A 26,013-nucleotide genomic window follows, 5' to 3' on the forward strand; every position below is an offset into this window, starting at 1 on the left:
TTCCTTTATGAGGCGAACTCTAGCTGAAATACTGCTTGAGATGTACGTTACGGCTTGGTAGAATTTGCGTTATTTTCTCCTCGGTATCTCTATAACGCCTTGAGGTTGCGGTAAAACTACCATTTTCACAGATGTTTCTTCAATCTCCGTGTTTTGTAGACGTAAACGTACTTAATCCATGTTTCATCACAGTGTGTGAAATTGTTGTCCGAAATTTGTCCGAAATGAGAAGAGTGTCCGAACAAGGAGAAAAGTGTCGGAACATCAAACGTCCGAAATTTTTTGAACACTCCAGGTCACGCATTCATCATTTTGCACTCCAGATCACGCATTCATCATTTTGCACTCCAGATCACGCATTCATCATTTTGCACTCCAGATCACGCATTCATCATTTTGCCGCGCAATGCAACGTTACGAGAGGCCAAAAATAATGCCTGGCTATGTTCACTTTGTTTGAATCCTTCGATCTGATGAATTTTTCCCTGGATATATTTTGATTAAAGGGTATATATGTTATTTTAGACTAATGACGGTCAGATTCAGAACGGAAACAAAATAAACTTATCCTGTCAGAGTCCCCCGAGGTATCCCCTCTCTCTATCACTGTATAATTTCCCTTTTTTCAGTGGGTTTTGCTTAACCTGTAGCTTATATTGGAAAGTCCCATTTAAGAAAACATGTTGTTTTGGACTAGCAGTGAAAAGTCACTTTAACTGAGATAAAAATTTACATGCAGGTTTATATGTTGCTTGCAGGCTGAGAGGTCCGTTTGGTGAAAAACTGTGACCGGGATCTTGAAAATTCTGCCAGATCTTGAAAATGCGGCCGAGGGCAAAACAAAAGATTGCAAAGCAAACAAAAAATGCAGAAATTTACAATACTGCCCATAAGAAAAAGGGAGGGAGAAAAGACGAGGCTTTATATGCATAGATTTCCGATATCTTGAAGTATATCGACGGGGAAGGCAAAGTTCATGAGGCGTTTATTTTGTCCCTCATCCAAGACAAATGACAATTAAATTCTAAGTCGTCCTTGTTGTTAAATACGGCCCACATCAATCATAGTAGTTCCTGGTATTTGTTTGTTTGCGTAAAATCAGATCTGTTCATTACATATAATACATAAGATAACCGTGTTGGAAGGCTTGGTATAATGTTTACGTTTTTGCTCTCAACCTGGGCTTTTCAGTGTGAGTCTGCTTCTGATTGATATTATTGTACTGTTATATTTTTGAAAATCTGTTCGAGCTTTCGAGTATGAGCAACTGTTTTGCTCTCAGTTGACTGAGTTTTCTCAGTGCTATATCAGTAATAACTGCCCGTTTGCTCTAATTGTCAATAAAAAGTGATAATTTACCCAGTAAGGACCACTCGTCGGAAAAAGAGTTTTATAAACTGACAAGGGCTGTACGACAGAGACAATTAAGTACAGTTTTAAGGGATGCAGTTATTTATTGCGGTGCAAAGAACAATACATTGATAATTCTAATCTACGGGCAAGGAATAAGAAGTGGCCTGGATCGCTCCGTAGTTTGAATGACAGAACAAGAATGAGGCCGATAAAAATTTTAATCTCGTTGTTACCCTGTATTTGAACGCCATGGAGCTATATTTCTTATTGCTTGGGAAAGCTAAGACATACTCGTGTTCATTGGGAATCTAATCCAAATTGATCGGCCTTTCTGTTATACAGAATTCCGTAGCTATTAAAAGCTGATCAGCTAAGTTAGCATAAAAGCACTGAGGTCTGGTTACATAATAAAAAATAGGTTAGGCTAAGCCAATCTAGATTCCGGTCAGATTCTGTAAAACTAGATTAGTGTATAAGAAAACTTAGCAACTACTAGAAACTCCGTAGCATTCCTCAAGCCTTATAATTGCCTTTGGAAACCTACTGTGTCTCTTGTTCAAGCTTGTTAACCTGCAGTAATGATAAGAAAAAATATATACGCGAAGGGCTGTATTGAAAGACTGCGCACTAATGAAATTACGTTTACGAACGAAAAAAATTATAGCAAACTTAAAATAAGATAACTACTAATGTGTTTCCAGTTTGCTTTATGGAGAGACTCTAAGAGGAACCTTTCGCTATTACAGTTAAAACCTCGAGACATTCAACGTTTGGTGTAACACCCTCATTGATTTCATTTTTTTTTTTTTTTGCTTGATTTGAAACTATCAACATCAGCATTTAGCGCAAAATTTGCTAACTGTATCACGCGCACTTAGAACAAGTTCTAAGTTTCGTTATGAGAAATTTACTAGTGTCTCTTCCACGTGTGCTTTAGTTTAATACAGCTCCTTCGAAAGACCCGGCGGCGTTCCAATATGGGCTTCATGTGGGAATACTCAGATCGCCTTGTTGTTGGCGCTTGTTGCGACTGCGCACGACAAAGAAGATGGTTGCGCAGACGGCTACCGCGACAACACCGCTGACCACCACGATAACAACCAAATTGGTCGAGAAAGCCTGGGACCCTTCTTGGTCGTCAGCTTCACCTAAAATTTAAGAAAATAACAACAATTATGTCATAATTATAATAAACCATAAGATATTTTATTCTTTTTTGGCAAGGTAAAGAGGCTTATGCGAATCAGGTCATTTAATTTTCTGCGTTTTGCAAAACAACTACTTCTCAGGAACCAATTGACGTCTCGTTATTTCTAAAAAATACTTTTGTTAAACAAGGGTCTATTGAGAAACAACTTCAGCCAAGTAGTCAGAGCGGGATTTGAACTCGCGACTTCCGGATTTCAGGTCCGGCGCCCTAACCACTGGACCACCACCTCAAGGTCTGACTGCTTCTTTAATGAGTCCATCGTTAAACTGGTTCGTTCAGCGGCAATGAATTCTACTAACCTTCCTCTTCGTTGAATTCTGGCTGCTGTTCCTCGTCTTCGCTCTCAAAAATAAAAGGACCGGATGTAACGCGATAAACCTGACCTTCATCCACCACATCCTCAAGTGAACGCCTCTTACGGTTAGCAGGATCGCATTGGTCAACTGACGGGCACTCGCATGCTGAATTAGCTTGATCAGCCAGGCAAACTCTCAGTTCACAGTGGATGTAGACCTTGGAACTCTCTGGAAACCCAAAGTACCGATACGTCTTGAACCTGAAGGTCTCTTTGATGCTGTCATCTGTACAGTTGTGGAACAATGTATCGTCCAAGTCTTGGCTCACAGTGTTATTACCACAACTGAAAATAATAATGATAATAACAAATAATAATTAATATTTTAAGAGATGGCATCCAATCACCTAGAGATGGTTTTCAGGAGGGCCCTCTAAAAAAATAAAAGTCTAAAATGTACTTCAATTAAATGTCTAAAATACAGAATAGTAATAAAAGCTAAAATCATAAGACTATAACTAAAGTTTAAAACTAGAACTCAAAGGTTAAAAATACTAACGCTAACTGAGGTTAAATATGGTTTAGTAAAAACTGTTTAAAAATCATTTTTGGCGTAAGTTTCTTGAGCTTACTCAGCAGTGAGGCCCAGTCTGTAATTGCTTAAAAATACGTTTTGTTTCTGTTCCATTCCGTACTTGGCTTGCTAATATTTAAGTTGGGCATGTAACCATTTCGGGTATCAGTGTAACCGCGGAAACGGAGGCACATCAATTGGTTAGTATTTGAAGCTCCCATTAAAACTTTGACCTTGGCAGTTTGACCAAGTTTGACCAAGTTTGACCAACCCTCCGCAATGTGTTATTTACTGAGAGATTGAGCTGTTGTTAATGTAAAATGTTTGAAATACTACTTTTTTTAACGGAGTCACTCGCGTTTGTCAGCGACATATTGAATAGCAGGCTCGATCAATTGCAAGCTTCTCAGCTAGCGAGATTTGCTTAGCGACGACTGAAAGACGTACCCGGCTTCCGACTAAATGCTAGTGATTTCGTTTGTGTCGCAGTTATTTTTAATTTGGTGGGTAGTTTCCAGTTTCCCTGACTATCAAAAGGATGAAAAGAGAAAATCAAATTTTAACTGTGTTCATTGCCTGCTAATACGTACCCGTCCACTATTAGGTCAAAGTTATTCGCATTCGCATTTGCGGGATCGGCACTCGACGAAGAAAAGCATTTTACGATGAAGAGATCAAGGTTGGGGTTAGCGCTCTGAGTGTCGACATAAACTTTGAAATACAAGTACTGATCCAGTTCAATTGGATTGGGCACAACACCAGTGTGGTTGGCGTAAGGGTAGGCTTGGAGCGAAAAGGTGAAGAATGCATTGCCTAGAAGAGAAAACATCAAAATATCGGTATAAATAGGGAAGATGTACTTGCATTATCTCAGTAAACCAAGTTTTTACTTATTTTTTAAGCATGTTTCACAGCTAAAATGTAAAAAACCCCTGTAGGTTACAGGAAAGGTATTATGTCAAAAGAACATTGGCCAACAAGGGGGAAGCGGGGGAGCACATACTTTTTTCATAAATGGCTGCCAATTATAAATTCTGTCGTGTGTATCAAAACGTAGTATTTAAGTTGACAGCTCAAAAGAATTTTTCCTCTGAAACGAAGTTAGTGAGCCTAATTTAATTGCACACGAAATAATTTTTAGATTGGCAGCCATTTATGAAAAGAGTATTTTGATCTAGGTCTTTCAACTTGTAAGTTTTGGACATTCATTACATTTTGAGCTGAAAGCGTAAGGATCTAAGCGTAAGGGTGAACAGAGGTTGCCTCAGAGAGCACCGGCTTTTTCGGCTTTTCCTTTTTTTTTTCTCAGCGCGTGAAACAAGAGCCAAAGAAACCAGATGCTCTCGCAGGGGAGGAGGTGGGAGGGGGGAGGGGGGGGGGGTTACTTTCCGAAAATTTGGTTAGGAGGGTGCGGCGAGCTAGCTTCTTAGAAACCTTACGTGCTCATGGAAGATTTACATACTAAACAAACATACTAAACAACTTAAATCATGCAGTAAATGATGAGTAAATAATTTAAAACACTTAAAATGTATTAGTAAGCTTTGCTTTATTAGAACTGACTTTCACATTCGATGAGAAAAATTAATGTTCATATGTAAACGTTGTTGTACTTTTAAAGGTCGCAAAATATATAGCTATTTCATTCTCCATACCTGTGTCATTGTCATTACGGTTCACGATTGGCACAAAACTTGCCATTGACCTGTTTTGGTTGTCGTATTCACACGACACATAGTAGAGGTGATCGTAAGCCCGCAATTGTTGGGTACCACCTGGGTTAGGCTTTGTAGCATTGATTTTCAGAATGTATTTGATGTGATCAGGGTACTGAGTCGAGGTAAATGAACAATCAGGTAGCGTCAGGTTTTCGTAATTGACCATCTCTCTTGAAACATTTAATGTTGGGTCGCATGCGGGATTGTTCTCTAGTCGCCATTCTTCCGCCATCCACTCATCAACATCATCCACGTTTTCTATTTTTATGTCTACAGTGTGATCGTCATTGCAGTATACTGTGGCCTGAGGAAGATGGCCGGCGCCTGAGATTAATAAAACAACAACAAGAACAAAAAATCAGGGAAAGTTTGTGCGCATCAAAAAAGCAGGCGTTGGTGGCTTGTCACCCCTGATTAACAGGATGTATTGTATTGAATACTTTCTGTGCGAGGCGGATTTAAAAACGCAAAATTTTACAAAGGAACTCATTAGCGCTTTTAGTACCATAAATTTTGCAGTTTTTTAAAGCCAATTTCTCCTCGAATATTACACCCAAAGAGCCAAAAGTATCACCGATTACCAAGTTTCACAAGCTCTTTAAATGTTTGTATTTAATTTGAGTCTTGATGCCTTCTGTGCACAAAGTCGTATGGTATTTAATGAGGAAAAATGTAAACAATGACGTCAGCAAAGATTCTCTGATATCATTTGCACTCATTAGAAATTTTAAGATAATTATCTTGCACGCTTCCGAAATTATACGTTACAAAGTCTGTGATGTCACATAAATAATAAACAAAACTTGTTGCGTTGCAAAGTGATAGTGAATGACTTGGATAGAATCATAAAGAGAACTTTAATTTGTGCATTATGCATTGATGTAGTTATCTTGCCAATTGCTGTGGATTTTAGAACAAGGATTAATAAAAAAAAAAAACGATCAAAGGACAGTTGGTTTTTGATATTTTAAATCAAAGAAAAGCTTCGGTTACCTTTCACAAGCTGGCAGGCAAGAACAAATGTCGTCAACAGAATAAGGTACTTCATGTTGAAGTGTGCAATGCCACGGACTCCTGCAACACCGGATTCTAGTAAAAGACAATGTACATGTAAAAAATTTAATAAATAAATAAATAAATAAATAAATAAATAACTAAACAGAACTCGAGTCATATCATAATTTGTCAATAGTTTGTAGCAAAACTGAAAGATAATACGTAGATACTAACAGCTGTGTATGTAGAAACCTTAAGTAAGAACAAAATATCTTCGCACTTTTTGGCTCCTTGCTTCATCCATGCTCCTTGCAAATTCAGAAGAAAAAAACGCTGACAGAGTTCTGTCAACGTCCAACTTGATCGCATCAAAATTTTAAACATTAAAACGTTTTTATAACATACAGTAGCGGGCATGCTGATCTTACTTAACTCCCTATGAACCATCATGGTCAAAATCAATCACGCACGACAGAGCATAAATAACATGGTGTGTGCAGTTTATTTTAGCTGCACAGTTTCCGTCGAGTTTACTTGCGAGTTCTTTTTGTTAAAGTTTCGGCAATATGAACATAATTCTGAACAATCCAAACCCTTGTGCTGACTTTAGGCTTTTACCAAGCAAAGATGTCCACTAAAACTGAAATGTTTTGAGTTTGTTTGTCTATATTTTCATCGAGTATTTTGACTTTGTTTGCCTATATTTTCTTTAATTCAAAGAAGCGAATTTTTCATTGACAATTTTAGAAACCAGATGAAGCGTTGTGGCTATGTTATGAAAGAATTGGTTCATGCTATTAGCTGTGCGGATATCGAGTATATAGAGTATATAGAGTGCACACAAGAGGCTAGAGTTGCGCCCGGCTGCTCGTCGAGCAACTCTTACGCTTCTCTCGTACTCTCCAAACTTTCCGTGTGCATCTACACATAACCCGGTATAGGCACGCTAAGCTAGCATGAACCAATAGCAGATTTGCACGTTGTCGTCATTTGACTACAACTACCAGAATTCCATTCGTTTTTTCTTGGTTATTTAAATTTTGAATTCCCAGTGGGGTTTAAATAACAATTGCCCTAATTAGCATAAGAAACAGAAAAAGGGAAGGATTCTGGAAGTTGTAGTCAAATGACGCCATTATGCAAATCGCCTATTCTTAAGTTTACCAACAGATTAACTTTAAACGATAGAATTAACAATGAGAGAAACAGCAAAGGACAGTGATAAATGTAAGAAAAGAGAAAATATCATGAAAACTAAAAATAGGAAATAAAGAGGAAAAAATTGCCTTGCTAATGTGTTGAATCTGATCATTTAGACATACGATTTAAAACTGTCAGTGGACGTTTAACATTCTGGGTACCTCATGCAGATCATGACAGGTTTACAGTTCAGTTGCAACAGGTTGTGATTGCGGTGACTCCTATTACAATCACTGCGTATGTCAGACTCTGAATTCAACAACGTCATACTCTCCCATTTAATTCCACGGCTACATAAGGGGTTTTCAATAAGTCTTATCATGGTTACTCGTCCATTGTTAATCCATATTCCTCGTTAATTTACGTATCAGTTCTGCCTCATTTTTGAGGGTTTCAACCCACGTATTTAGGTTTTTTCCGTTTAGCGTATTTGCATTTGGCCATGGAGATGACATGTCTTAATCAGAAGCTGTTATCTTTGGACCTTATTCGTCAATGGTGTTTAATTAGGCAAATTATCAAAATTCGGCTTTTTTAACCTGCGTCGAATTCATCATTTCTACATATGCCTGGTTTAATTCCTAAACAGAAAGTAAATCGTGCGTTTGATGAAGCATTTATATATCATTTGTATATTTTTATATTGGTCTGGTTGTTGGTGTTTGTTTCACATTTCCTTGCCACCTATCTCGGCTCTTAGCAACAATAGCCCAAAACACAAACGGCACTTTCTGAGGAATGCAATCATCAAACCACTTGAAAGGAACTAAGAGCTTCGTCATGAGAAATGATCACGAAAGATGAAATTCTTTTGTTTTTTTTTCTTCTGATGCCAGTTACACTTTTATCAGAGAAAAGGTACACGTCTTGTCTTAGACATGTTTTTAGGAAAGATTATCACAATTTGAAGCAATCGTTTCATTCACATAGTAAATGATATTAACATGTCCATCAGTGAAAATTTGCATGTCTAATGCTATATATGTTTCTCGGAAAGATTATCAGATTTTAAAGCATTAGTTTTACTCAAATGGTAAAGCTAATATAGAAATGTTCCTGCGAGGTGACTGTCAGTTAATTTTTCAAAATTAAACTGATATGCAAATCTGTGGTCTTAGGCGAGAGCTTAAAAAGTTGTAAAACAAACCGAACAGACATTTCTTCGATAGAGTTGCGAATTACTTAACCTAAAACTCGGAGATCAAGAAGAAGGCCCTTAAAAACTAATTAAAACTGGGGTGTTGTTGTTATAAACAGAAACATCCGTTTGTTTCAACCAACTTAATAAACAAGTTCCCGCAAATGAGTGACTTCTTTCGTTTCAGTTGATAGTGAAATTAGCTTTGAAGAGCGGATTTAGCAGCTAATTATATGTTTTGTTGATCGAAAACTCGAGAACACCTGGGTATAATATAACTAACAACTGATAACGATTACGAAATTCAGCTGACTTTGATGTGGCATTCATCTTCAGTAATTCTTCAAAAAGATGGAATGCATTCGCGGCTAAACCGTGCCAGTGTTAACCTGGATTCACTTGGTTGAATGCCACTCCCTTTCAGAACAGGTTGAACTGAAAATTACAGCACGATTCTATATTGCATTTGGCTTGGATTGCACCTGTATACCGCAGTTTACTAAGCCAGACCGAAGAAAAAAGGTTTCTCGCCAACTATCTATTAATGCCAAACATCACGATATTTGCGTTTAAGTCCTTGAACAATATCGAAGTATTTTGTGAAAATCTGTTTGTAAAAGTTTCAAGTTTGTTTGCTATTACAGTTAAGTTGATTATCTAAACCGAGTTCGGGAGTGAAAAATATTAGTACTTTCCGTGTGCGAAGAGGCATTTCCTATAGTTTGAAGCCCTCACTTCATCAAACGGCGGAGTTGCGCTTTTTTTTGTAAAAAAATTTAGACAAAGACTGAATTGCTAACTGTACAACTTACCAAAGTTCGCACCAGGAAATTGGCTCTGGGAATTCCGTTGCAGTGGCCGCTTAGTGCTGAGAAAAAAATAAATAAAATAAGAAAAACGGTTGAAATCGTACAAACTTACAGGCAACGCCTGTCAAAAACATCTGTCAACGCGCATCAAAAATGTAGTTACCTCTCCGAGCAGTGCAGTGGAATGAACGGAGTTCTGCTTTGTGATTTATTAATTATCACCGTCGATGTGGCATAAACCACGAAAGAAAAAAATGCCACCAACAAACAAACAAACAAAGAAAGGTATGCGTATTTTTGAGCATTATCAATGCGTAACCATTATAAAACGTCATTACTCTCTTAGCTACGTAGCTGAGTCAAGTACTCTATTGTTTAACCGTGTCCTCCAAAGGATTCTAGAAAAAATGCTTATAATAGTTTCCAAGTGATGCAGTAACTCAGTGTTGACCGTTTCACAAGCGATGTTTGATTCTAGACAAGGAATTGCCACTCCAGCTGTGTATACTGAAATTTTGCGGCATTTCGATGCTTATGGTTTTATTATAAGATGCGTTACCGAGTTTGTAGACGTCTTTGCAGTGTAAAGCTAATGGGCCGGGGCTGTTAGGCCAATATAACTGCAGTTAACGTTATATTCCCACCTACTAATTTTGCGCATGCGTGATGGCATGCGATGCAAAAAAATAGAAAAAAGATGTCTCACATTTTAGAAGTTGACTAAAAGCAAGCCTAAAGTAGTTAAGAAAGAAAAGTCACCACAAATTAACAAATTGGGTCAGTACTAAAGTGACAGAGCCATGTATTCAGACTGAAACGCGAGTTTACAGTCGGGCAGTTTCTTCCAAGAAAAGGTAATGTTTTCAAACCAATAACCGTACATTAATATTCAGGATTTATAATGATTTTCTTATGCACGTACAAATAATATTGAAGCGCACCAAGCTAGATTTTTACTGCACATCACAAAAAAGTTCATTACGTCGAAAAACAGATCAGTTTCAACAGGAAAAAGACAGCGAAAGATAATTGAGCCTGCCGTTTCTTACAATCCGTAAATTTAAGTGCAAAACGCCCAGACTGCGTTAGCGTTTAACTGGGCCATGCCATTTAAAAGGGGTTTCAAGTCGCAAAATTATATTACAAGCCCGGAACTCAGTTTGTTAATAGCTTGATGAAAGCGTGGGTATTTTTCTGTACTAAACGATGGCAAGTTCACACAGCTGAGCATATGACCCGGAACCCCTTAACAAGATCGAAGTATTAAGTGAGGTTGTCTTTAGGTTAGGCAAGTCATCGCAGAATTGTGTTGCAAATCAAAAACGCGATCGGAACTGCAATGAAAAAAACGTTCGAGCTTTTCCTGTGCGTGTTGACGCTCGTTGTAACCCAACTGTTGAGAAACACGACTGCCGTACTAACTTACTGAAGCGGCCCGAATGTTTTCCGCTGTAGATTCTACTTCAGAAACTCAGCACAGTCCGGCAATTGGCTACTGAAAAGAAATAATTGGAGTTGCAATCCTGTATCAAAACGGTTACCTCTCTGAGCGCTTTTGCGAAACATAGTCAGTTTTGCTTTGCTGATTTACAAAGAAGACGATTTGGTTCATCAAACATAACGTGCACAAGGATATCCGTTGTTTGGAAGCTGGGACGTTATTTCATATTAATTTAGAAACGAAGAGTAAAGAATTTAATTGTTTATGCCGATATTACCTAAGGATTCCAGAAAAAAAAAAAAATTATTTGAAACGAAATTCAGTCACAAGTCGTCACGCTTTTTGAGGCCGGTCAGTTCTTTGCCTTTTATTTGCGAAGTTGTTTACTTGAGATCATGACTCACGCACTTAAACCTTGCTCGAGGCAACACCGCATTCCAGAAAAACATAATCAGCCCACCAGAATTTGCTCGTTTTATTCGCGATGTCAAAATAATTCACCAAATACCCGAGAAAAAAAGGGTTACCGCGAAACTCGCCATGAAGATGTTCGCAAAGATACTTTTTTATAACAACTTTTTGGAACATTTTTCCTGAGACGAGAAAACACCTCTATGTTAATAAGAGGCTATACTAACTAAAAATTGTTTTCGCGAAATGAATGTTAGCCATTCGTATTTATATCGCACTTACCAAGTGTTTTGTTTCAATTTTTGTTCCAATGATGATGTTTCTCAATAAAACACTTTATAGTTGATTAGGAACGATTGTTTTTTTTCTTTCACATAGTGATTAAAAGTTGGTGATACTAGCTGAATTTTCGCGAAGTTTCCACTGACGAAATTGTGAGAATCAATTGTAATGAAAAGGAGGCTTTGCCAATTTCGCCGAGCAGAGTGCGCGCAAAATAAGGATTTAAAAATACGACATAAATCTGAAGCAAGCCACATCATGATCAATTTCTTGAGCCCGTAAACCTCAGTCAAAACCAGACGATATCAAACTCGAAAAAGTAGAAAATCTTTTCCGATTCTTTTCTCTGAATGGCACGCTCAAAATGTTTCTGCTCAAAAGCACATAAGCCTTAATTAATACATTCATGTTGAACGGAAATGTTTTAATTGTAGAATGAGATATTTCTAAACAATGACATTGAATTCGAGTAATTTCGGTTGTCTTGGTCACAAAACATCCTGAGAGATCATAGATTCCAAAAATTCTTCCAGAAGAAAATAAATGAAGCAGCCATAAACGAAAAAATAAATAAAAACTACCAATGTGGGAGTATTTTTTAAAAATATTTCTGAGTTATTACTGCCCTCTCTCAAACATCCTCCCCCCCCCCCCCCCCCCTCTGCCTCCAAAGCTCATGTTGAGACTGAACTGATAAATTGAAAAGCGTAAAACTAAGATTTTTCCCGCAACCTACTCCCGACGGGTTACGGGTTACGACAAGCTCAAACACGCCCGACCCGACTTTGGCGAGATTCCTGTCAGTGACTCCTGATCACTGGTCATTTTGGATTTGTGCTTGAGGAACTGACTCAGACAGGGAAATCAGATGCTCATCGTGTCGATATACTCCGTTTTCAAAATGTTTTCTGTCGACACTATATAACGCAAAGCCGACGTTTTCAAATTCCTCCTGTTTGAAGAGCGTTTTCGAAAATTAAGCCCCGTTTTCGTGATGGATAAGTGTGGACGGTAGGCCTAACCGTAGAAATAAAGCTGCTTTTCAAATTTTTCCGGCTTAGTGTGGCAAGGGCTTCAAATGTCGAGCTACCCTTGTGCTGAAACTTATTGCATATGTATAACCGTATTATTTGGATTTTTCACTGATCCGCATGTAGTGCTTCTACTAGAAGAGAATAAAGTTGAGATACAACTTCCACTGAGATACAAGTACGAACTTTAAACCGAATTGATTTCAACACGACGATAGGGCGACGTTTGAATCACCGAGCCTTGTGGTGTTTCACTTTTTATCGCCAAGAGTAAATCATGCATAACTTTTCATCGATTGCATCGTCACTACTTACAACACAGCAAATATATAATATAACTAAACCGCTTTTCCTGTTCTTTACCTCTCGCTAAAAACCTCATGAACAAGTTGAGGTCTGATCAAGGTTCAGATATTTATTTCCAGCGAACAGGGCCGGGTTAATGACAACTTCAGAATATGCGCCCATGTCAAACTTTTTGTCTTTATTTCATTTGAAATGACCTGCAATAAGTCTATTTTCCAGTTTTTTCATTGCTCTAAGGATTAATTTTAATACAATAACCAGGGAAAATCACAGTTAAGAGATTTACGGGTAAATGTCTTAAATAAAATCAAGTTACATGCCCATCGCATGAGTTTCAAATTTAGACAAAAAGTGACATAATGTCCACTAGGAAACAAAGGTAAAAAAGGCACATGGCAGATCAGTGGAGTAGATTTCATAAGTGGACCGACCGAGCTGCATACCTCCTCTTCCTACAGGAAAAAAATGCCTTCCTTTTAGTCTTGGCATTTGCATTTTTTGGTGGCAAATGTTTCATGGCTCTCATCGATTATTCTGAGTGAATAGCCCCACAAATTATTGTCCAAATTATATTGACTATGTGGGTTTAACTTGATTTCTTCCCTTCAGGAAAAAATATTGGTTTTCTATCATTAGCCTGCGTAGCTGGCGGTTTCGGTGGGAATTTTCGATGCGGACTTTCGTGGCGTGCAACGAGCGTAAAAGGCGAAGCCGTGAAAATTTCGCGACCTTAAATTCCACCTAAAAACCCCACCGAAACTGCCAGCTATGCAGGTTACATTAATATGTACATAACTAATGCGCGTGGCTTTAAAATCAACGCAAACGTGACGGGAAAAAGCTGCGTAAAATGAGTTTGCTATCAATATTGATGAATAAAGAAATATTATGGGTCCGTTAATTAACTTATTAATCTGAAAATTAAACTAAAACATCCGACATTTTTCCAGTAATTATTTTATCGGAAGACATTGTAGGCTTCTAGAAACACGTCTGCTTAACTTGCACGCGCTCAGTAAAGTTCCTAGAATCTTCGGATGAAATCACATACACAATGAAATTCCACCACCAATATTTTTCTATAATGAGGTTTCTAATTGCGTCTTACTTTGATAATTTTCTTTTGTCTTGTTTTCTTCTGTTCAAGCCGCATCAACATCTGGACGAGTAGGCTTACAGAAAGGTAACTTCTGAATGCACGTTTACTGTAAGTTGCTATACATATTTTCAAGGTCTTTGTCTCTTTTGGATTCTCACTCAGGCCTCGATCTTGGCCCGAAGTTCTTCTATGTCCGATGATTGTGCAAGTTGAACAATGTCAAGTCGACCGTCTCCTGCGCTTGATTAAAAACTCTGACTGATTGCGATAGCCAAAAGCTTTCTTTTCGATATGTTACCCTTAACAGTCGAATATGTTCACTTTTCACCTTTAACTTATACATAGTTTCACTTCGCAACCCTAACAAGAAAATTCCGTTTTTTGTCGCACGATGAGGTTGATAACACGATATCACGCATGTTCGATGGCGTGATAACTGTGCAAGAACAAGAATTTCAAGTGGTCTAAAGTTTGTTGACATTTCATATCAACCGAAAACAAACATATTTGTAACAAGAGGTCTTAGTTGTTAGTTAGTTGTCTGCTGAAATTTCACACGACGTATTGTGAACTGCAGTCAGAATTTCGTCCGCGGACTGCAAGTAGTTTGTTTAACCTTCAAAGGGGATGGTTTTTCTTTGGATATTTTCTTTTATTTATTTTATTTTATTTTATTTTATTTTATTAGCTTTGCCTTTATGATGCCCCCGCCCCCCCCCCCCCCCCAAAAAAAAAATTACAATCCGGCAATATGTACAGGTTTGGCAGAGACGTCGCAACAGCTAAGAAGCCACGGGTCGTGCACCGGTCCAATATTTTGACCGACCTATTAGCATAAGTCCGTTTGTGTTGGCTTTTTTCTTTAGTTTCTATTTAGGTTAAATTCGCAACTCCAGCAAGAGGATATGTGTGCTATTGCATGCATGAGCGTACTGCGGACGTGACAAGCGCATGCATGAACGATTATGAAACAAGTGCGCCATGGATATGCAGTCCAAAAGTGTATTACCCTTTTGAAACTCAAGTGGCTCATCTATCCTTAGCAACAAACATGGACCAATATACACATTTAAATACTATATCAAATTCGAAGAAAAGGCCGCAGGCCTTAAAGCATTAAGTGCAAACTTTGTTTAATGATCACAAAGACATTTCACCGGTCAAGTAATGACAGGAATTCACAATGAGCTAGCCCAAGTTAGGGAAGGACCGATACGCTTTGGAGGGGGGTGGGTTGAGCAAATTTTGATGAGCACGAATCGAATGCTTCTTTAAATGTCGGGTCACGCAAGTTTATTTTCGATTTGGACGATTCTTTTTTTCTTCTGTCTGTTTGTTTCGCGTTAGCCTTGAGTTATTTAAAGTGTGATGAAGGCGGACTTCCCTGAAAGTTAGAGTTATTGCAGTTAACAGTATTTGTTTCATTAGAGCACTTGCTTCACTTTCGTATTGCTCGCCTGTTTGCCACATTGAAGTTGTTTCGTTTCCACAGTGAGCCTGACGTTGTGGAACTGTTTAGCAAGATGAAGTAGCTCATTCTTTTGAAGAACATTGATACTTACCTGTCATCTGTGAAAGGTAAGCGGGGGTTTATTTTTTGCAGTGTGAACGCGAGTAAAACCTGAGCAGCTTGGCTACAGCGCACGAGGCACTGGCGAAGATAACAACAAACATGGACCAATATTATTCAATATTATTGAATATTATTGAACGTAGACGTTTTTTGTCACATCATGTTCAGGTTACGGCAGTAGCGTGTTTTTTTTTAATATCATGATGAGAACAAAATTGTTCGCTAATCTTGGTTTGATCACTAATGCAGCAGATGAAGTGTAATGACACAAAAGATATTGGATGATTTCTTGAATCCCCAAGCACATTTACATTTGATGTAAATGTGTTATTAAATTAGAGTTAGTTGTTAATGTTTGAGGAAAGCGTGGAATGCAAAGTAGAGGGCAAATTTTCATTGTGGATTTTTCATTAAAGCAGACAGTTTATTTTCACGCGGCTGTTTGATTCTGTCAGCTTTGTTTTCCTGCCTGATCAGTACTTGGTTATGTTTCTACGATACTTGCATGTTTAGATATTCCTTTGATAGTCTTCATCGCTCTCGTAAACCGTTCTTACTGAACTTAATTTTTTTTTGGCCAGATCAGAAGTAAACAGTTGTTATGGAGAAGGTTGTTTAACTTTATCTATTAATTTGCTCAAAAATCTGGTAGACCGTTTCTTCAAGATGCCACTGTTCAGTTTCTGGAGTAAAATGTTTCAGTGTGGTCTTATTTTAGAAGTACTAGTAGCTGTGTCAATAGATGGGCTACTGGCCTAAGTAAGACTTGTGTCTGATTATCTGTAAGTCAAAACTGATGGCTACCAGTGTTTAGGCGTAGGACATGCAAGAACAAATAGACCATTTTCTTATATATTATGACCATGTTTCCTGTTCACTCTTGTTTTTTTAGATCGTGTTGAAGAATACTAAAGCAAGCCGTTAATTCAAGATACACAAGGGAACATGGCAAAGACTACGTGGTTACAAATTTTTGCAACGGTATTTCAGCTTATAACATCGACTTCTGGTAAGAGATATTTCATAAATAACTACGGCTACTGAGAAACCGAAATAACTGTAGTTCATAAGTTAATCAATTTAGTTTTCGAAAATAACATTCGCCAATAATTGATTGTCACTAAGTACTGATTCAAAGGCATTTAACCTTGTTTATAGGCACATGTAATGAGACCAATGTTGGAATTCGTGACGAATTAATGGTCATCCCCGACGATCAAATGACTGCCAGTTCAAACAATGGATCCGATTTTCTTCCTGAGTTTGGTCGTCTACAAGGAATGAATGCTTGGTGTCCAAACATCAGCGACGACGCTCCATATCTTCAAATAGACCTGGGACAGAAATACGTTATTTGTGGAGTGGAAGCGCAAGGGCTGCCTGGAGCCAGTGTGACGACAAGTTTTACACTCAGCTATTCCAATGATAGTGGATCAACATTCGTGGACATTCAGGTATTGTCATGCAGTTGAATTTGTTACCTCCTGTCAGTGGCAGCTCTCCTTGGGGAGGGGGGCGGGGAGGGGGGGGGGGGGGAAGCTGCTGGGAAGCTGGTTTCGGCTTTTCCGATGATGGAATGTTATTCCGGCTAACTTCAATTCAAACCAGGTAACGTCATACAGTCAGATTTTGCCACCTTCTATCAGTGATTCTCTCCCCCTGCCTCAGTCTGATCTTACTGACTCAACTTAATCCTGCATCTAATGATCTTCCTACTTTTAAAATATTGTTTCGGACTGAAACTGGCCTTACCAATTTCCCTCACAAGAAGAAGCCTTCCTTTTCGATCCAAAGTATACAGTTTGAAGTGAATTTCACACAGAGCTAAAACACATAGTACTTTCCAACATAAACGCCATTGCCCTGTTTTGACTATTCAAACATTACAAAGGGTTACATCCCGACTCATGTTCCTGAGGGTGGAACAACCCGGTACTTAATAGCACCACAAATAAAAATTCTCGTACAGCCCAAAGTAGAAATGGCTCCCACTCAGGGAAAGTATCCTTTAACAGCTTTCATTATATGGTCGCACACTTAGTACTAGCCAAGGGCTTCATGAGTCACACAACGCCTGAACTCAGAAGTACAATGTACAACATAATAAACATGCATGCAGTTCAGCGTCACACGACAGTACTGCTCAATAGCTTTCATTTCAATGGTCACACACAAAGGTTTCATCTACAGACTCAAAAGTTAGAACCACCTTGTACAGCATAATAAACAGCACCAGATGAAAGTAATGCTCGCTAGCTGTCATTTGATTGGTCACCATATTGCATTAGGGTTTCATCCAGGGACATCAGAGATAGAACAACCTTGTACGTCACAATACACAGAACCGCATGAAAGTACTGCTCAATAGCTTTCATTTGAATTGTTACACACTCAGTAAAGTTTCATCCACAAACTTTACAACGGAGTCGTAAATTGTCTTGTTTGGCATAATAAAAAGTACCACGTGAATAGACGGAAGTTTAATAGCTTTCACACACAACAGTTCCTTGCACAGACTTGAGCCACCTTGTACGGCATACAAAACAAACCAAAAAAAAAAAAAATGAATTTTGAAATTTGAGCCATTAATAGTAGCTTGTGTTCCTGTCTTCTCAGCAATTTAATGGAAGTGGAGCTAACGGAGATATTTCCGACTTCCATGAACTGTCACCGACCATAACAGCGCAATTTATCCGGTTTAAACCGGTTTCTACGTCCATCTGTTTGAGAGTGGAGGTCTATGGGACACCAGGTATATTAATACATTATCTGCTGACTTAAGAGTTAAAACTAGGTTTAAATTTTTAGCTCTTTTCACTAAGTTGATGAAAGATTAATAAGGAGAACCTAATGAACAATTCGAGACGGTAACGTAAGCCAGGTAATTGAAAACTTGAAGATTACATTCTACTTAGCACTCCGACCTGAAGCTAAGTTAACACGACAGAACCCTGAAAGATGTGAATTTAAGTGGTATGGAAGATCATATGTTTAGGCCTAGACAAACCAAGGGATTGTGTACACCACCCATTCCAAAGCCCTCTCCCCCTGTCGAAGAAGAAGAAAAGCAAACAGCGCTTTCCTAAAAAAATTCACCGTCGCAGGATGATTGAAAAAAAAAAAAAAAGAAGAAGAAGAAAAAAAAAAAAAAAAAAAAAAAAGACAGGGTTCAGCGTACACTTCCTTTGGTTAAAATTATCCGTTGGATTGTTAGGCTGCATTTTTCTACACCTGTTCTTAATTGGTGATGACTGTATTTAATCATGTGAACAGTGTTTATAAAATTAGAAATAGTTTATGAGATATATGGTATGTTTCTTCCTTTGTCAGAGGGCGTGGAAGTCACATGCAACCAGAACGATATACAGGTACAAATCAATCAATCTGTTCACGTTGGCTTGGATCCAAATGACCTCCACCTGATTGACAACAATTGCCTGCCGAGTTTTAGTAATCAATCGTTCATTAACTTCAACATTACTCTGGGAACATGTGGGACTTTCGTCGTTTTCTCCAATGACGGAGTGAAATCCTTTTACCGCAACGAAATCATTAATAATTCCACCAACACTACGGAGTTTGATATAATTTGCTCGTACATACGAGAACCGACGCAGCTTGGCACTGGTGAGTAATACATAAATCCCGAGGGTGCACGTGGTACTCCGTACATCTCTCGGTGGGGGTGTGCCACTGGAAAACTTAATTCTTCACCCTATGCTAGACCATGATCAGCTTGATTTTGCAAACCTATTCTGGCCTAGGCAGCAATGACCCCTATCCTATCCCAGACTAACTATATTTTCAATGCAAAAACTTTATCACTATCGTGGTCCAACATACGCTAGCTAAACTACTATCTTACAAGGTCACTTCTGAGTTTCATTTTTTCATTTATAGAACCCGGGGTAAAGAATCCGTTTGAGACTAAATTATTTTTACACTGGTCACTTTTCCGGTAAATTATACTCTATTGTAGACCAAAACTGTCTGATCTCAACCAAGCCCCTCGGACCTTACTATCGGATCTTGGTCTTTTTCAGTACGAAACTCGTTACGCTCGACCCCGACCGTCAAGACCTCTTGTCACGATGATGATTGTTCTTCCACACGCTTTATTAATAAGATATACACTAGTTATGCAGCGTTCTCTCGTGGTATACCACGGAATATCCCACTTGTCACTTGTATTTTCTTGGTACACACACTCGCCTAAAGGCCCGTGTGTATACCCAGAAAATACAAGTGACTCGCGCAATATTCCATGGTATACCACGAGAGAGCGTCGTTAGTACGCGCGCCGTGATTGGTCAATTTAGTGAGCCGTATTCTACTGTACGGCCCGCTAAAATTTAAAGCCGTTATTGTCGCCAAAATGTTTCGTGATTTGTCGCCAAGTTTTCTCAACTTTTTTAGCAAGTAATAGTTTAAAACTTTCTTTTACTTCTAAAATTGTATATTTAAACCTGCTAACGACGTAAGAGTCACTTAACAACGATTTCAAATTAAGCTGCGTCAGAAATTTGAAGCCAATCCGCGTGAGTAGAAATCGTTCCCGAACCCGTTAGACACACAGTAGAGACATAATAAATATCTTACTAACCTCGTTTTCTCACCTATGTCAATTTTCTTATCTCCCCAGTGTTCTTGCATGTTTAGCGATGCGGCACAGTCGCGTCTTTGGTAACGGGATACCACACGATACTTATTTGACTTCTTAAAGATGCCCGTTTCAGCCCTCCCTTAAATTTACACACGTGTGTTTCACTTGTAGAATTCTATTGATTTGGACAGTGCTTGGGTTGAAGATTCTCGCCCATGTCAATTTTCTTATCTCCCTGGTGTTCTTGCATGTTAAGCGATGCGGCACACTCGCTTTTTTTGGCCGGTCGGCATCCCAAACGATGCTTAATTGACTTTTTAAAGATGCTAGTTTTGACCCTCCCTCAAATCTACACAAGTGCATTTCACTTGTGGAATTCTATTGATTTGAACAGTGCTTGAGTTGAAGATTCTCGCCCAGGTCAATTTTCTTTTTTCCTGCGTATTCTTGCACGTTTAGCGATGCGGCACAGTCGCGTCTTTGGTAACGGGATACCACACAATGCTTATTTGACTTTTTAAAGATGCTCGTTTTGGCCCTCCCTTAAATTTCCACACATGTATTTCACTTGTGGAATTCTATTGATTTCAACAGTGCTTGGGTTGAAGACTGTCGCCCATGTCAATTTTCTTATGTCCGCGTTGTTGTTGCACGTTTAGCGATGCAACACACTCTCGTCTCAGTTTGGTAACGGGATACCACACGATGCTAATTTGACTTTTTAAAGATGCCCGTTTTGGCCCTCCCTTAAATTTAGACATGTGTATTTCACTTGTGGAATTCTATTGATTTGGACAGTGCTTGGGTTGAAGACTGTCGCCCATGTCAATTTTCTTATCTATCCGGTGCTCTTGCACGTTTAGCGATGCGCCACACTCGCAATTTTTGTGTCGGGATCCCAAACGATGCTTACTGGGCTTGTTAAAGATGCTAGTTTTGGCCCTCCCCTAAATTTAAACACGTGTATTTCACTTGTGGAATTCTATTGATTTTGGACAGTGCTTGGGTTGAAGATTCTCGCTTATGTCGATTTTCTTATCTACCCGGTGTTGTTGCACGTTTAGCGATGCGCCACACTCGCGTTTTTAGTGTCGGGACTACAAACGATGCTTACTGGGCTTTTTAAAGATGCCCGTTTTGGCCCTCCCTCAAATCAATTTATGGCCCGCGCGCTTCGCGCTTGGGCCATCGATGGGGAAAAAACTCGGTCCGTAGCTTACAGTACGGACCAAGAAAACGAGGTTAGTAAGATGTATATACCATGCCAAAGAACGATACACTGGCCAACACAATCGTAAATGGGACATACGCATGGAGCACGATGGGAAAGTTGGTTGTAATGCCGTCGAATATACAACGGCTTTCCTATATTCTGATTGGTTGTATTTTCTAAGGAATGGTATACATGAATATATATACAACGAGGAAAGATTAGTGTGTACTATTAGAAAGCACAGATAACTAAGAGCAGAATATATCTATCAACAGATAGTGGAAGCTTCATCTTTTCTATGGCTATTTTCACTGATGAGAGCTTTACGACACCTATCATTCCCAGTAGCCCAATACCTCTGAGAACTGACTTGTTCTTTAAAATTGACGTGGAAACCACTGACGCAGACATGGATCTCCACCTGAGAAAATGCTGGGCAACTAATAACGACCTGGACGATCCTGACGGTTATATCTTCATTGAAAATGGGTAAGAAAATTAGAAACAAGAAACATTTTTCGTGTTTCTCTTGAGTGTTAGTATAAATCTTCTAGTTGTTCAAAACATCATCTAAATCCTCTTCACAGCCACGTCAAAACGCAAAGAAGCGGTTGCCATTTTGTTCACAACCGCAAACTGGCACGATACTCGCTATCTACAACAGAACAGATAGTGAGTAGTGCAGCCGATTAGAGAACGGCATTCGTGAATGAACGCTGAAAGTTGAGAGAACGAGAAATGTTGTGAAAACACGAACCGACAGGCGAGTGTTTCCACATCTTTCTCTAGCACTTGCTGGTGTACTCAAGCATAAGCACAAGAAAACGCTATTGAGCGCCAAGGTGAAATAATCACAAACATAAGTGCAAGGAAAAGAAAAATTTTTCTTTATATTGTGGTTGCGCTGATGCTTATTTCACTAGTGTTATGCCCATAACTAGACCTGGCTTGAAACTGTGTACAAACATAGACGCAAGAATTGATCAACCAATCGCTATCTTGTTTCTCCAGCGATATAACTCGCATTGCACATGCGTATGTTACCAGTGTAGACATTCTTGTGGTTTTGCTTGTGTTAACGCTTATATTAATCATCCTTATCTCAAAACTCTGAGCCAGACTTTACAGCTGACATTTTCATAGCAGTTGCACTTAGACGTTCGTGACCCAAATTTTCAATTATAATAGAGCTGTTTCCACTTTAGCCTGCGAGAGCATCTCGTTTTTTGGCAACAAGAGATCCAAAAAAACCGGATGCTCTCGAAGGATGCTTCCACTACAGTGTCGAGAGCTAACTCGCATGTGCTTTGGTTTTGCATCACTACGCCACTCTCTTGGCTTAGAAAACTCGCGCCATTTTACCACGTGATCAGAAGTAAAACCAAAATTACTCATGACTCGCACGTGCACATTTTCCCGCGCTTAGCGTCGGCTACTTGTATTTGCTTAGAGTTTTGATTGGTTAGGTGGAATTTCTGTGTCTTTTGTGATTGGTCTGCTGGCTGGTCTTTTTACGACCAGCCAGCACTTTGTTCTGTAGAGTTTTGATTGGTTAGGTGCAATTTCTGTCTTTTGTGATTGGTCGGAACGATTACTTGGTTTCAGTCTTACGTCAATTGAAAACCGTTCTGTCGGGTTCTTCTGTAAACCACACTAAACTACTATTTTTCTATATTTTTCTCTCTTTTTTTTCAGTTGTCAGAAACCTGACGACCCGTTTGTCAGCGGTTATAACTGCAACAAAACTACGATCAGCCAGCACTTTGTTCTTTCTGTGTTTCGTTTTGCTGATTCAGCGCCCGGAGATTTTGTTTTTTTCCTCTGCGACGTAGTGCTTTGTTTAACAAGCACTATCAACTCAACGTGCACAACTGAATGTGCTGCTTGTTTCAATGGCATGAGAAAGAAACGTGCTTTGGAGGATCACTCAAGCAAATACCTTGCTGAAGAGCATTTGGTTCTAGGTCCGTATAAGATAATAGACAACTCTGACGAAGGCAAAAGTGGCGATGATGATGAAAACGTTGGTGGCGGACAAACAAAAAGAGAAGGTATGTGGCAATATTGATTGTCGGGCATTTTAAGGTCCGCGGGGTACATTTACCATTTAAGACTTTCAATAAAGGAGGCAAACACTCTCGTTTTATGTCCACTTTAATCTACGAGAAACAGGTTTTAGTTTTTTAAACAATATTCTTGGACAACAGTTTTTAGTCTAAACCCCTATGAACTTATTGTATATAAATTCGCGCCATATAAACTTATATTATTACTAATATTATTGTCTGTAAAACTTAAATTTGATTTATGTATTAGTAGAATAAGCGAATTTTTTTCAGTTGCTCCATGTTTGTCCGCCTATGCGGAGAAAGCTTTTTCAACTGTGTACTCATAATCCATTACCTATGTTACACCCTTATGACAGAGGTGGGGAACAAAAACCTCCTCGAATATTGCACATTCCATCTTGTTGTTGTTGCTTTTTTATCACAAAGGACAAAGTTCCTTTTTAAATCCTCTTTCTAAAATCAGTTCTAGCGCCTTCTACGTCCTGCATAGCTTTAGAACATCCATTCTCACGCTCCTCTTGTGATCGGCCTGAAACGACAGGTGGATTTTCGAGCTCATCCGTAAACTACACCCCGTGTGTGTTCTGTTGAATCGAAGGCCAACATTTTGCCGAAAAGGATATACTAGTATTTATACCAGGCCATAGAAAATATCGGAATACAGGAAAGCCGTTGTATATTCGACGGTATTACATCCGACCTTCCCATCGTGCTCTGCGCGTATGTCGCACTGATTCTGTTGGCCACCGTATTTTCTATGGCATGGAATAAAATAGTTATGTAAAGCTCTTTCGTGCTATACCATGGAATATTCCACTTGTCACTTGTATTTTCTTGGTGTACAAACTCGTCTAAAAGCTTATGTGTACACTGAGAAAATACAAGTGACAAGTGTGATATTGCATGGTATACCACGAGAGACCGTTGCGTAACTTGTATATAGTCACGATATTGAAGGGAATATGCACAAAGGGAAAGGTAACTCTCAAGAGTACATGCTGAAGACAGGTAAAGAGAAAAAGAACATCATCAACTATGGCATAATGGTTTAATGTGGCTGTTACTAATACATTTCATCTCATCAGTCTGTTTGTGTCAGAACCGTTCAAGTTTATAAATTTTCTGTCTCTTTTCAGATCCATCCGAGACTATTGCAGACAGTGAAGACTTTCCAGTTACCATGGTGATCATTATCTGTATCAGTTCTTTGGTTGTCATGGCGATAGTAATTGGCTCATTAGTGATGATAAGACTTTCTCAAAGTTCTCGTGGGCCTGCGGTGAAAGATATTACCGCTGACCTCGCCAGGGATAACTTGGCGTTTGATGAACTTGAAGTAAAAACTTTGAGTTTGAAGTCAAGTGATAAACCGATTTCGTCGTGAACTAAAACAGTTACAGTGTGTGCCTAGATTTTTGCAGTGTTAGGAATCTTGACTTGTCGACTTAATGTTGGCAGTAACAACGACATTGTGGAAATACACTGGACTAACTTTCGTTTTTTATCTCTGACACGGTTATTCAAAGGAGGTAAACGAACTAGACCCAGGACGTAGGCCTAAGGGACTGGTCATAAAGTATAGGTGGTGGGTGGGCTGGAGCATTGGAAAATGAGATGGATATAGAAAACACATGACCCACCCCTTCCATTTGGCACAAAACTGAGTGACCCACCTCTAAATCAAGGTTGAAAATTACATGACCCACCCCCTGTAAAACAGGACATTATTGGTTGCGTAATCCAACAAAATTACATTTTGTGTATGGACTTGCGGTATTATTTACGTTTTAGACTTATTTTTTAACGGTAATACAAAAGCATCTAAAGATAAAATTGTTTTCCTTTACTCTTGCAACTTTAAGAACTTGACCGTAAACCTTACACACTCGGCTTCAAGCCCCGCTTCGAATGGAACAGTGATTCATCTAGAAAAAGGCTGAAGTGAATGTTGGGACTCACTCAGCCAGCAAACTTTTATTTTATTTTTATTTTAGTGTGTCTCATGTCTTAGTTTTTTTTTATATTATCGTTGCATATTTGAGAATCTTTCTATATTTTTAATTTATAACACGTCATCTTTTTATTCTGCAAATATTTATTACCCAGAATATTTGTGGCCCAGAGGGCCACTGGTTTTTCAATGATTACAGTTCTGTGTTAGCCTCAATAAAGAAAGTTGATTATTCTTCTTATTATAAACTTCTAGTCCTAGGTCCAAGTGTGTAGGTCCCCGCAGACCCACGAACATGAGTCCCCTACCCTTGTGGATAAGTAACATGCAGACACAAGCAGACAAGCTCGAACGAAATTCATTTTAGTTCCCTTTACCGAATGGAACAATACAGCAATGAATTGGAAAACAAGGAGAAAAACAAAAACAAACCACCATTTTTGCATTTTTGATAGTTTTCAGTTCGGCATAAAAAGAATGAGGCGAGATAACGTTCTCTATAAATAATTCGTTGCAACACAACAAAAGTGTTGTAAACTTTGCTCCTACCGCATTCAGTGATCAGAGAAGATTTGGTTTTCAACCAAGCGAACCCATTGAAACACGCGGGTACAAATTCGTTTTCTTGAATTACTCGATATCGTGTAATGAAACTGGTGGAAAGTATTTTAGATATGAAAATAGAAATAAGAGTGACTAAGGTAGCAGAGACTAAGGCCTAGCTCAAACGTCGAACTTCAC

At 38.8% G+C, this 26,013-nt stretch overlaps 2 protein-coding genes across 5 annotated transcripts; one reads left to right on the plus strand and one right to left on the minus strand.

The window, feature by feature from the left end:
• Positions 1-208: 208 nt before the first annotated feature.
• On the minus strand, positions 209-9,579 carry LOC145484113 (ZP domain-containing protein-like). Its single transcript, XM_081462737.1, has 7 exons — positions 9,457-9,579; positions 9,297-9,352; positions 6,144-6,239; positions 5,088-5,474; positions 4,023-4,245; positions 2,863-3,203; positions 209-2,501 (listed from the first exon to the last, which is right to left on the minus strand). Exons 3-7 carry the CDS (start codon positions 6,196-6,198, stop codon positions 2,338-2,340), a joined length of 1,170 nt encoding a protein of 389 aa, XP_081318863.1. The 5' UTR covers positions 6,199-6,239; positions 9,297-9,352; positions 9,457-9,579; the 3' UTR covers positions 209-2,337.
• A 192-nt stretch (positions 9,580-9,771) lies between these two features.
• Positions 9,772-25,762, plus strand: LOC145484111 (uncharacterized). Of its 4 annotated transcripts, XM_081462733.1 has the most exons (10): positions 9,772-10,147; positions 13,912-13,947; positions 15,356-15,441; positions 16,329-16,445; positions 16,595-16,890; positions 18,053-18,188; positions 18,767-19,063; positions 21,528-21,741; positions 22,948-23,303; positions 24,458-25,762. In XM_081462733.1, exons 4-10 carry the CDS (start codon positions 16,382-16,384, stop codon positions 24,703-24,705), a joined length of 1,611 nt encoding a protein of 536 aa, XP_081318859.1. In that variant the 5' UTR covers positions 9,772-10,147; positions 13,912-13,947; positions 15,356-15,441; positions 16,329-16,381; the 3' UTR covers positions 24,706-25,762. The 4 variants fall into 4 exon arrangements, with proteins under 4 accessions (XP_081318859.1, XP_081318860.1, XP_081318858.1 ...); XM_081462734.1 differs by lacking the exon at positions 9,772-10,147 and having other exon boundaries at positions 13,892-13,971; XM_081462732.1 differs by lacking the exons at positions 9,772-10,147; positions 13,912-13,947 and adding an exon at positions 14,617-15,253.
• Positions 25,763-26,013: the final 251 nt, after the last annotated feature.

The sequence above is a fragment of the Orbicella franksi genome, chromosome 4, assembly GCF_964199315.1.
Source record: "Orbicella franksi chromosome 4, jaOrbFran1.1, whole genome shotgun sequence".
Classification (NCBI taxonomy): Eukaryota; Metazoa; Cnidaria; class Anthozoa; order Scleractinia; family Merulinidae; genus Orbicella; species Orbicella franksi.